At 29.6% G+C, this 13,384-nt stretch overlaps 1 protein-coding gene across 1 annotated transcript; it reads right to left on the minus strand.

Annotated features, from left to right (window-relative positions):
* Positions 1 to 2,831: 2,831 nt before the first annotated feature.
* LOC145957601 (alpha-L-arabinofuranosidase 1-like) lies at positions 2,832 to 11,103 on the minus strand. The gene is made up of 15 exons (XM_083074089.1): positions 6,845 to 11,103; positions 6,533 to 6,648; positions 6,293 to 6,443; positions 5,817 to 5,886; positions 5,354 to 5,499; positions 5,186 to 5,231; positions 5,022 to 5,074; positions 4,792 to 4,936; positions 4,479 to 4,597; positions 4,280 to 4,351; positions 4,064 to 4,167; positions 3,896 to 3,952; positions 3,549 to 3,750; positions 3,211 to 3,357; positions 2,832 to 3,104 (listed from the first exon to the last, which is right to left on the minus strand). The coding sequence occupies exons 1-15, from the start codon at positions 6,920 to 6,922 to the stop codon at positions 3,009 to 3,011; spliced, it is 1,602 nt and encodes a 533-aa protein (XP_082930215.1). The 5' UTR covers positions 6,923 to 11,103; the 3' UTR covers positions 2,832 to 3,008.
* Positions 11,104 to 13,384: the final 2,281 nt, after the last annotated feature.

Here is a 13,384-nt window from a genome sequence, read left to right on the forward strand (position 1 = left end):
TAATTACAAAAATAATCTTTATTATTTTTTTATTAGAGCTCGATGTATCTAAAATAAATTATTGATTAAAAAAATCAGTTGCATATTACATTTCTATCATATATCGATATATTGGTCTCTAATATAGCATAATTAGATACTAAAAAACTATCTAAAATGAGTTAATAGTGACTAAAAAATTAATCAATTATTATTTACTTGTGTATTTTAATTAGAGACCAAATATTTTTGTGTCAAATAATTAGAAACTAAAAAATTTAGTCTCTAATTGTAGTGCATCTTAATACTAAAATATGGATTTCTAAAGTGTTTTAATAGTGACAAAAAAATTTGTCTCTGATTATATTTTAATTAGAGACCAAAAATGTTGTATCTAATTAAATAAATAATATTTTTAAACTATTAACTACTAAAAGTTTAGTCTCTAAATACATTAAAAATATTAATGAAAATAGAGATTGAATTAAGGACCAACTATAATCAATCTCTAAAATAGTATTTAAATAAGTTGCTAAAGTGACTATATAAATTTGGTCTCTAAATCACCTTCTCAAGAGAAAGTTCAAAGATGAAGAGAAACTCAGACTCTAGAGAGTTTTTTTTCTAACTTATATCTCTAAGATTTTTAAGAACTAAACTTATAAAGTTTAATTCTTAAAAAAAACCTTATATACTTCTTCTCTCATGATCAAACTAGATCACTTCTCAAAAACGCTTTAAAGCGTCTAAAGACTTCTCAGAAATTTATTAACTGTTAAAGTCTCTCAACACCACACCTCAAAACACCACAGCATATAATTATTGCTAAAGACAATAATTAACAAAAACTTATAATATAGAATTAAATGTTCAAAAAAGTAAAAGAAAAATGGTGTATCATATGGAAAAAAATATATTTTTATGTGGAAATGAGAAAAATCAACCTCAATCTTTTTGAAAGACTTACTTAAAATTGATTTAGTAATATATTAAAAATTATAATATATATATATATATATATATATATATATATATATATATTCAAATAATTTTATATTTACATATATTTTATATCATTTTAATTTATATATACATATTCGTTTTAGAATATTATCTTTATCAATATATTATAAGTATATAATTTTAATAAAAAAATAATTTTATTATACATTTTTATTATTCATTTTTCTTTAAAAAATATTTTTCCTTCATAAAAGAGAAAAAATGACTACATTAATTACAAAAAATCCAATAAATAGATAAATAAATTGATAGAGTGAGAGAGAGGAGGGGGAGGGGGAGGAGAGGGACAAAAATGTATAAATTGTAAATAAAAATAGGTTAAATTAATCCATAAGTTTCTATAGTTTAAAACATTCTGAATGGATTTTTATTATTTTTAAAAATCTTGTAATTACCATTCACTCACAGACGTTGTTAAATTCTGTTAGCTTATGCTAACTATATTATGTGACATGATAATTATATTTTAATATGGTAATTAATTACCTATTCATTTCCATTTATTTTAAATGTTTTTAATTAAGCCACTAATTTTATTATGCTTACACCATAACTTATGATTCCTTCAAAGTTTACATTTAAATTATGTATGCTTAATAAGATTACAAAGAGGTGTAATAGGTGAAATCCAGTCCCAAGCATTTCATATATGAATTTCTTTAATACTTATTTGAATTTGCATATTTGTCACTTGTTTTAAGTTTATTAATTTTAACTTTGAGTTTAATGAATCAGGTGTTGAATATGTGTGAATATATAATATGTATTTATTTTGTGCTTTTCAAAATTAATAGAGAATCAATCAATCTACCTAGTCCTTGAGGAGACGACCTTACTCATTACTGTTATAAGTTGACTCTGGTACATTTGCCACGGGATCAACAGTACGTGTGAGAAATGTTATTGAAATTAATTCTAACTTCTCTATCATTTGTAAATCATGATTTATTTTCGTTTCTATTTTTAATACATTTTGAAAACTCTAAAAAAAAAATCACTATTTGTTAAGAATTAAGTTTCCCCAATCAAATTATAAATACAAAAATGTTAAATAGAAATTGAGTGAGTCTTGCACAAGTTCTCGCGATTTGGATATTTAAAATCCTATCCATTATAGAACATGCTTTTGATTTTGGTACATTTGTAAAATCATTAACCACCACCATAGCCCAAATGAGCCCCCTTTTCTACTAGCTCAAATAGCCCCCACAAACAATACCAGACAAAACAAGAAAACAATAAAAATAAAATTAAAAATAAAATAATAAATAAAAAAACAAGCTTCCTTTATTGCTTTTCATTTCACAATTTTGAAATTAAAAAAAAAATTATTTCATCGGATGAAATTTAAATTGATGTAAAAAGTTTTTTTTTACACCGGTTTTGATTTAAATCTGTTTAAAATGAGTTTTTTTACATCAATTATTTTATAAAAATATTATATTATTTTCTACCTCAATCACGTAATGATCGTTGTAGAATATAGCAATGTCAAGTGATATTTTTGTATTAATATTTTATGTTTAAATTTTGTTTTATTTTTAGTTGTTGATTGATCATTTGATATTAAAAGATAATTAAAGAAGAGAAAATCTTAAAATAAGGTTTGTATGAAGACAAGGACTAAAGACATGGAGTTGGAAAACATGCTTTAGTTTTGATCCTAGTTGAGATTTTACTTGGTGCGCATCTATATATGATGTCAACAAAGCGGTAGTAAAATTGAAAAATGATTTTAACTTTCAATTTTATGTTCTCAAATAAAAAAGAAAAAAAAACTTATAGTTTGTTCTTCTTGTCATTTAAAATGCGAAAAATATAACATAAAATAAACGGAAATAACATTCTTCTTTAATTAACACAAACAGTTACATATTTTTGAGCCTTGACAACAGAACTCAGTATAATACTCGCACATCTTCGTGCTCAAACTCTTGATAATAATACATTTCCGCATAACATAAAAGATAGGCCACAAAATCTCTTGCTTCGGAACTATCTTCTTATCAAATTAACAAATCCAATGATGTCACTGAATAGGGGGAGAGAATCACTTTCACGTTACTGCCAACCTTCCCTGGTGAACTTGTTTGTGGAACCACCTGTATTTAAAATGAGTAGCCATAAATGATTAATGGCATAGGTTTTTACATGCAAGGCTAATTTATGTAATGTATCTAACACAAGTACAGCAAAACCAAATTGTACCTTCTGCGGCTCTGAGAAGGAGTTCTCATCCATTACTTGGTTAGATGTAAGCACTGTGGCTTTAGTATCATAATATTGTTGCACGGTTGCGTTCAACCCAATTATAGAAATGCTAAGGCTCTCACTTACTGTTCCAAAGTTTACTACCTGCAGAAATCAATTATTACTCCAGGTGAATATAGTGATAGATAAAATCATTTACACCAAATATAAATGCTAATCGAAGATGAAAAATGAACTAGACCTAATCTAAAAGATGCTCATATTTGTTTCACTTTCAGACATTGCATATAACAATAGTCAGAATTTCAGTTTAGTTGAAAAAGGACACCTCTTACCTTTATTCTTAGGTAGTTTTTCTTCTCTGTAGAATTGTTCCAAATAATTGCAGATGCAATGAGTTTATTGGATGAATTAATTGTACTGAGTGTTGAGTCAAGAAATGTTGCTCCACTGGACTCAATGAAAAGTTTTTGCACCCAATAGCTTGGAGTTCCATAAACCTGATATGAGTCGAACACAATTGCATCCGGAACCCATCTACATTGACACGTTTACACAATCTTGTGTTATTATGGGAACCATATATGTTGAAATCAACAATAATTCCCGACAATAAATTTTCAAAGTTCTTATTCTATGTTAAAGAGTATAAGTTTTCAAGGCAAAAGCATAAGAAAATTACCTCCTGTCATTTATATTTGAGAACAGTGGTGCATAAGAAACCATATCGACAACATCACTGCATCGGAAAAAAAAAATTATATGTAAGAAATAAAAAACTTTATATGGTTAAGTTGAAAAACTACACAAAACACAGTACATTAAAAAAAGTTAAAACAAATTCGTAAACCTGTTTTTTTCCAATCCAATGAGAAACGCAGCTTCAGCCACAGCAGCCAAAAGACTTCCATTTCCAGCATCTTTTCTCCACACCGCATATTCACTAACAAAAGCCTGTAATCAAATTGAGCACTCATATATCAAATGACAGATAAATCAATATCGATAAATCATAAATGATGAATTGGAAGAGTTCATAAAAATTTAAAACTGAAATTAATCAAACCTTTGGACCAGATCGTGATGTGTGATCGAACTGAGTAGACTTAGAAAACATGCCATTGGAGTCTGTGTAAATCTAATAAAAATAAAACATTAAGAAGGATGTGAGTAATTGAAAAACACAACAAGACAAGAAAACACTCTTGCCAAAGCTGAAGCAACAAATGAAAGTTCAATATGTAGTATCAGAATGTTATCATTACATGATAATCGAACAAATCAGCTGGATGATTTAATGGTTTAGTAGAAGCATCGCAATTTGAGATAATTTTAATATCAGGGTAGGCATATCTTATAGCATCATGGAACCTAAGGTAATTTCCTGATAAGAAACAAAAAGTCAAAAAAATTAAATTAAATTAACAATTGAATTAATCAAAGTCGATCTTTAGAATCGTGCAAAATTTCAAAGGTGATCGATCAGTCGTATAAAACAAGTTTTCATGGTTAACATATATATGAAGATTGCACTAAAATATGTGCTCACAGGATGATAAACACAATAAAATTGCATACCTTCATAATTAAAAAGACCACAATCTTCATTTCCAATAGCAACAAATCTCAAGTCAAATGGCTTAGGATGTCCCATTGCAGCTCTAACAGAACCCCACTTTGACCTAGGAGAGCCTTTTGCAAATTCAATGCCATCGAGAGCGTCCTTTTAATGCATAGATTTTATAGTAAATATAAAGATATAATTCATAATTAACTAAGAAGAAAAGATCAAGGGAAGAAAGTTGTACTTGTACGTAAGGTGCTATGTTTGATGTATTAATTTCGTCATGGCGACTGATACCTAAATGTGACATTTAAATTAATTAATTAATAAATAAAAATTCAAATACTTGCATGTGATTGTTGAGAACAAATTTCAATTGGAGTAAGATGAATGAATATATATATATACCAGCGTTGAACACCCATACGGGCAATGTACCAAGGTCCTCTGTTAGCTGTTAAAAAATATTAAATCATTATATTAATTCAATTAACTAAGTAGGACAAATGGTGTAAAAAATCAGAAGAAAAAAATAGGACAAATTCAATTATGTTATATATGTAAAAAGATACTCACTTGGAGATACTCAAAATAACCGATTCCATCGTCACTCCAATAGTTCCAAATATCATTAAAGTGTCCAGGTCTCTCTTCCCATGGTCCAACAGTATCTTTCCACTGATATTTGTTTTGCAGATAATTACCTTCAACATAAGTGCCACCTAATGCATCGCCATTCACAAATAGAGTTATTCCAATGGTTACATGGAATTCGACATAAACCCTTGCACACAATGCCCTAATTACATGTGAGCTGGTGAATACAACTAGATCAGTTTCAGCAGCTTTTTTTCCACCATGATACATTCTTTTTAATTACTTATAACTGTATAGAAACTGATTTGTGTTTTTACAAATTTAATTTAACTGTTTAGGTAAGAATGCAGCGTATATTGTTCCCCAATATAAAAATATAAATATATAAATAAATACATTGTATGACAAATCCTCACTCTGAAATCATAGAATTTCAACATACCCGGAAATCTAAGAATTTTTGGTTTCAAATCTGCAACCATTTGGTAAAGGTCCTTTCGGAAGCCATGACCCTGTGACAAGAGAAGAGTGAAATGATATCAAGGAAAAGAACAAACAAAATATAATGCACTGCCAATATTGAGAACTTATTATAATAATTATTAATTATTTTATTACTGAGAACACGTGAAAACTACTACTATGATAATTAATTTGAATAATTCCTTCCTTAAGATTTTTTTTTGGGATTAAATTACGATTGTAATTTAATGTGAGATCAAAGTTTATTTAAATTTTCAATAGTAATTAATTACCAAAAATTTGGGTGAACTATTTTTTCCCCAGAATAATTGATGACACTTTAAATTATTGTAAGACAAAATAATTCATATTATATCTTAAAAATTAAAGTATTGGGGTTTTCATCTTTAGCCACATTTGTTGATTTATAAGGTGTGATTCTTTTATTCTACTAACCAAGTAAGTGTCCAATGGCAATGCTGACACTTGGTCTAACAAATAAACCCCTTGGATGGTAGTGGTTATTTGAAGACTTGAAATATGATTAGTAGCTTTTGCTTCCACTATTATCTCCACCCTGTTCCATTTTGCACCTCCATAACCATACCTGTCAAGAACCATCACAACAAATAATCTTATGAATATAGGTTGCAGAATCTCTACCACATGTCTTCTAAAGAAAAAAAAAGAACTAACTTGATATTTGATGACACTATGTTAACATCAACACCCGTGAATGAAAGTTGAAAATTAAGTTTTCCTTCTGATTTAACATGATAGACCACCTTGTACCTCTTCCCTTGCTCGATATTCTGATGATCATTGAAGAAAAAAAAACTTTTAGAAAGATATACATTAAACTAATAATAAATTTGTCATTTCTTAAGAAAAATAAAGGTGTGACATTATTCAAGTCTTTATTTTCAGATTCATTTCTGCTATATTTAAACTTACATAATAAAAAGAAAAAATATGAAAAATATTTATATGTATTAATTATTTTCTTACCATGCCCCAGTAACCAGGGTTAGAGACGCCAACGCCACCAGAAGGGCAAGGTGTGTAACCACCACAGTGCACCACCATTTGTAATGCAGCTTTATTACGCTCAAAGCAAGATGAACGGTTAATTGATACAGAAATCAACGATTCATTTCCAATAATTGTCCAAGGATAAATATTTAAGGTATTGTTTGGGCCTCCAGCTTCAAAGCCTAAAATTAGATTGATAATAATAGAAAAATATCACTTAAAATATATTGAAATCTAAATGAAACATTGAACTAGGAAGACAAAGATGAAGAATTGTTTTTGGGATATGGATATAACCTCTGTTGCTAACAAGTTCTGCCCACAGTCCCCCGGCGGCAGCATGATTAATCTCCTGAAAAATAAGTTCAAAGAAATTGATGACCATTTTAGAAATTGAATTTTTTTTTCTTTTTTTCTGATACTTGTTTTCTATAGGTTCATCTCCTGAAAAATAGGTTATTATGTAATACATCTTTAGAAATGAGTTTGGTTTACCTTTCGTGATTTGGTCTATATTTGGTTTATTTAATAAATAAATTTTGTAAATATTTTAAAACATGTCTTTAGCTAAAAGGAAATTTTCAAACTCCAAATTAGTTTCATTTGCATTCATTAGCAATTTTAAAGTTGAATATTGATGCCATGCATGCAATGCAAGGAGAATAATTTGTTGCATTACCTCGAGAAATGCTCCAAGAAAGGTGTCAGGAATTTGCCTTGTAGTGGCTTTGGTAGCAGCATTTACAACTAGCGTTGAGTTTGCATCAACGTAGCAATACTGAAATGCTAGAAAATAAATCACCAAGGAATACAACATAACACCCAAGGAACCTTTGGAAGAACAAAACACCATTTTTTTCAAGATTTTAAATGACAATCTGTGATGATATCCTTGTTTAACGAAACGATCGTATATATAGGCAACGAAATTATATAAATTGTAAATAAAATTAATTGTCTTAAGGGAAAAAAATAATTTTAAGAAAAAAAAAACTAAGAAAAAACTACTTTTACTACTTTAATTACTTAAAATAATCTTATCTTACCGAATCATCTTCTGTATTAGTTGGTTAAAAGCAAAAGCGTTAAATACTTTCATATTTTAAACTGATACTTATCTAAAGTCTAAACTATTAACGATGTACGTCATACGTGAACTGTCAGCGAAAAAACATGGAGGATAATTTCAAAACATTTTGTTTTTGATAACTGAATGGATAACTTTAAAACACAAAATTGGAAAATGAATATAGGCTTTAAAACATAAACATGGAATTAAAGAATGCAAGTGGAAAGATTCGTTCCAACTTACATGTTGTAACAATAATGTTTTGTTCCATCAACAACAAATCATCCACTCATAATATTGATGAGCATAAATCCTTAAAAAATTTACTTAACTCGGTAATAGGATTCCATACTTAATATGGTAATGCACTAAAAACAATGGGTAATAGTCTCTCCATGAAAACATGACAATCATGACTTTTCATTCCATAAAACTTCCTTTCTTCTATGTTTACGCATCTATGCAAATTTGAGACATAATCATCAGACATTTTCAACTCACTAACCCATTTGCAGACAACCTTTTTTTGTTCATTGGATAAAACAAACTTTGCCTTAGGCTTTAACTCTTTTCCATTAGTATGCACTTATAGTTCTAATTCACGTCGTCGACAATGCTCTTTCAAATCTTTTCTTGCATTAACATCATCTTTAGTCTTATCTTTGATGTCCATCACTGTATTAAAGACATTAACAAAGACATTTTTCTTTATATGCATCACATCAAGATTATGTCATATTAAGTTGGTTTTCCAATAAGGCAACTCCCAAAAGATGCTCTACTTTGTCCAATTATGAGACACACCATGTCCATCACATATACAAGGACTAACCTCAATTATTTTTGGGAGACAACAAACTTGTTCCCATACTTCATTCCCACTTAAAAACTAAGGTGGTTGAGAGTTTTCTATCCGATTCTTGTAAAATGCATCCTTATTTCTCCTAAAAGAATGGTTAATAGGCAAAAATTGACGATGTGAATCAAACCAAGAAAATTTACTTTCGTTTTTCAATCTGAAAGCCTTTGATTGATTCATAGAATACGGACATGCTAATCTACCAGATGTACTCCAACCTGACAACATTGCATATGCAGGAAAATCACTAATAGTCCACATTAGTGTAGCTTTCATTACAAAATTTTGTTTCCTCGAAATGTCATATGTCACCACTCCTTCATCCCATAACTGTTTTAGCTCATCTATCAACGGTTGCAAATACACATCTATCTTACCTTTGGGATTATGTGGTCCAGGAATGAGTAATGCCAAAAACATATAAGGAGTTGTCATGCATAGTTCTGGAGGAAGATAATAAAGTGTGACATTTACTGGCCAACAAGAATAATGTTTAGCAGTATTAGTAAAAGGCACAAAACCATCGACACTTAAACCAAACCTCACATTTCTTGGTTCACTTGCAAATTCAAGATACATTTGATCAAAGTGCTTCCAGGCTTCACCATCTGATGGATGACACAACACCCCTGATTCTCGTCTATTCTCATAATGCCACCTCATATGTGGAGCAGAACTCATTGAGGCATATAATCTCTTAAGCCTTGGAATGAGTGGTAAGTAATGCATTCTCTTCACAGGTACTTCTTTGTGTTTACCAATGCCAACCTTTTTTTGTTTTTGGTAACGAGGTTTATGACAAAACTTGCATTCTTTTAATTTCATATCTTCAAAAGTGTAAAACAACATACAACCATCGATACAACAATCAATCTTTTTCGCTGTCAAACCAAGTTTTGAAACTATTTTTTTTTGTCCTATAATAATCTTCCAGGATAAGATTATTTGGAGGATGTGTCTCCTTCATAAGAGACATTGTTTGATCAAAAGATCGTTGGGATATGTTTCCCTCTAATTTAAGTGCCAGCAATCTAACAGCAACAGATAATTTAGTATGATCATTACATCCTGGCCATAATGGCTTTTGAGCTGCATGTAGCAAGTCATAAAACTTTTGAGCATCTATATTTGGAGACTCATCCATTTCTTGATCATAATGGATTTCGTAGTCTGAACCAACAACATCATAAGCCATGTTCTCAAATCTATTTAAATGATCATTATATCCCTCGTGTGTAGTAGTAGTATGGGTATTAAAAGTTACACACAGGTCTAGATCACTTTCTCCCTGACATGTCCAATACCAATAATCAGGTATGAATCCTTTCTTATAAAGATGAACTTTAACTTCTTCAGAATTTAAGAACTTCAAATTTTCGCATTTAGAACAAGGACATCTCATTTTTCCATTTGATAAGTTTGTTTGTAGGGATGCATAAGACACAAGTTCATCTACCCCATTTAAAAATGCGTCAGTATATCCCCTTCGATCTGAATTTAGTCTATCATACATCCAACCACGACTTTGTCGAATATCCATCTTCTATCGTTTATAAAAATGTTATAATTAATATAAATCTAAAAGGTCCTAACATCTAAGTGTGTAGTTGTGAGGTTTTAATATTTACCACATTTTTAACACCATAGTCACCACACTAAAGGAACAACTAAGAACAATAAAAACAGTATGGAGAAGGTTAGGAACAATTAAGAACAACTAAAGATTCCAATTGTAAGAAAAATTATAGACATCAATCCAAACAAATATAATTTTAGAACTCAAAAGTTGAAAAAACAACTCAATAGCAATTTAAAATTAACAAAAGAATATCAATAATTTCAATAATACAAATAAAAAACTATAATAAACATTAATACAAATAAAAAAATATAATAAACATTGTGACACATCACAAATAGTGAGAAAAATATCTCGATCACCACAAATAATGAGAAAAATAAACACCTCAATAGCAATTTAAAATTAACAAAAGAATATCAATAATTTAAAAAATACAAATAAACAACTATAATAAACATTTGTGACACATCACAAATAGTGAGAAAAATATCTCAATCACCACAAATAATGAGAAAAATAAATAGCTCAATAGCAATTTAAAATTAACAAAAGAATATCAATAATTTCAATAATACAAATAAAAAACTATAATAAATATTGTGATACATCACAAATAGTGAGAAAAATACCTCGAGCACCACAAATAATGAAAAAAATAAACAGTTCAATAACAATTTAAAATCAACAAAAGAATAGCAATAATTTCAATAATATATACAAATAAACAACTGTAATAAATATTGTGATACATCACAAATAATGAGAAAAATACCTCAAGGTAATTGAGGAAATTATGGCTATGACACCAGCATTATAGCAAGACTATTGAAGAATCCACGATTTCCATTGTCTTCAAAAAAGAAAAAAAAAAGGATAAAGTGAAGACAATACATTGAGTATCGTAACACCACAGTTTTCAATAAAGTTGTTATTATTATTATAATAATAATAATTATTATTATATGGTATTTGGTCATAATTATTTTAATAATTATAGAAGAATATTATTTTGTACGTTTTAAATAATTATTGTTTTGGACAATTATTTTGTACGTATTAAATAAGTATTTTTTATTAGCATATTTAAATAAATATTTATATATTTTAAGAGAAGATTGATTTTATATGATATTTTGTTATTGAAATTATATTATTATATTTTGGGTCAGAAATATATTATTATTATAGAGGAAAAATATTTTATAATATACATGTATTTATTTTATTTAATTATTTTGAGGAAAAAGAGAAGTGGGTTAGAAGAGAAGGAAAATGGGTTGGGTTGACCCAGCCCAATGAATTAATTTTAAGGAGTCAAGTAGCGTTAACCTTATCTACCTCATTTGCGTTCTGAAGGGTTAGAAAAAAAAAAGGAGAAACAAAGAGCTCTAAGGAAGAGTACTCAGGAACGACCTTAGATCACACCTTTGTCTTCTGCTCATCTAGGTAAGGGGGGAGTGAGAAACCTCGCTCTGGGTGTGGGATTGTATGCTGGGTAGTGGGATTGGCCCCCAATCCTGTGTTTGCTGTATTTTTATGTATGCTCATGTATGAGGAGTTTCTCCCAATTGTATCTGTTTTGCTTATTATTTTTCTTATATGCAATTAATTGTATGACTTGAGATCTCTATGGGTTCCTTTGGGAAACCCTATGAGAAAACGGGCAAAATATGAATTTTTCTATTTTGCCTTCTGATTACTTTGTTGTGTTCCTTGTTGGATGTGATGCATGAGTATGTGGTTAGTTTTAAAAATAAATATGTTTTAATATGATCTAAAATGCTCTATGGGTTCCTCCGGGAAACCCTATGAGAAATAGGCAAAATATGAAATATTTTCTGTTTTGATTTCTGATTTTTCTGTTATATTCCTTGTTTGATGAGATGTAAAAATATGTATTTAATTTTATAAATAAACGAGTTTTGATATAAATTAAAGTGCTCTGTGGAGGCTTTGTGAATATGATGATGTAAAGTGAAATGTGATTGAGACATGGGATATGAAATGTGATAATGAAATATGATGACGAAATGCGATGATGTGATATGACCATGGGAAATGATAATGTGATATGAGAATGCATAGAGTCTTGATTGACATGCATCATTTGCATAAGTGTTTTAAGGGTACGATATAGAATACACCACCAGAGAAGGTCCCCTAGTGTAAAAGCTTTGGGGATTAGTCCTTGGGGATAGCTCGGTTTGGAAGTCCCAGTCTCGCCCATTGTGTGCATGGGATGTATGTTGCGCAGCTTAGCTATCCCGACGAGACTCTGGTAGTATATCCTTCTAGTGAGAGTGCGCAGAGGGTGTGACCCGGCATGTACTCCTAGGCTACTCTTCGTGTATTGCTAGCGGCAATATGCCATGTGATGTTTTACTGGCGCCACATGCATGATAATATGTAGTTCGTGTCCATGCATGAGCGTTCTTATTATTAAATGATGATAAATTACTATTTGTATGACTTGGATGATTGGATAAACTATTGTTGTTGATTGATCTATGAGGTAACTGTATTGTTTGTGTTTGGCTATCCGGTGTGCGTTCCTACACCGTGAGCCAGAGTGAGATGTTTCTCACTCCTTTCTTTTGTGTTGTTTCCCTTGTTTGATATACAGGAGACCATCAACAGCATGAGGCTGAGGATGTGGACGATGGAGCTGAGGCTTCTATGTGAGATTTTGCTCTGATAGGACATGTGACATCGGGACATAGATAGAATTAGAATATGACATTTTTTATGATTTATTAAAGTATATATTTTGGAAAATTCAATTTTTATTCTTTGTAATTTTATTTTCTATTTGGATTAAGGACATGAATGTGAATTCTCTACTCACATGATTATTGAAATTTTTGTTTCAATTTTAAATATTTTTTTTATCCAATGAGATATTTCTTTTTATTATATATATATATATATGTTGGGGTAGAGGGTGTCACATTAAGTGGTATCAGAGCCAGATTGATCCAATCGGCCGTGAGTTATGTACTTATCGTG

Source organism: Cajanus cajan, chromosome 4, assembly GCF_000230855.2.
Source record: "Cajanus cajan strain Asha chromosome 4, NIPB_CcT2T_4, whole genome shotgun sequence".
NCBI lineage: Eukaryota > Viridiplantae > Streptophyta > Magnoliopsida > Fabales > Fabaceae > Cajanus > Cajanus cajan.

What these genes read in the sequence shown, in the direction of transcription:
- LOC145957601 (XM_083074089.1), bottom strand. Translation starts at nt 6,922, where the DNA reads ATGGTGGTGCACTGTGGTGGTTACACACCTTGCCCTTCTGGTGGCGTT. An exon ending in TCAAATATAAATGACAGGAG is followed by an intron (nt 3,751 to 3,895) that starts GTAATTTTCTTA and finishes GTGTCAATGTAG; the next exon opens with ATGGGTTCCGGATGCAATTG. An exon ending in CCTTCTCAGAGCCGCAGAAG is followed by an intron (nt 3,105 to 3,210) that starts GTACAATTTGGT and finishes TTTTAAATACAG; the next exon opens with GTGGTTCCACAAACAAGTTC.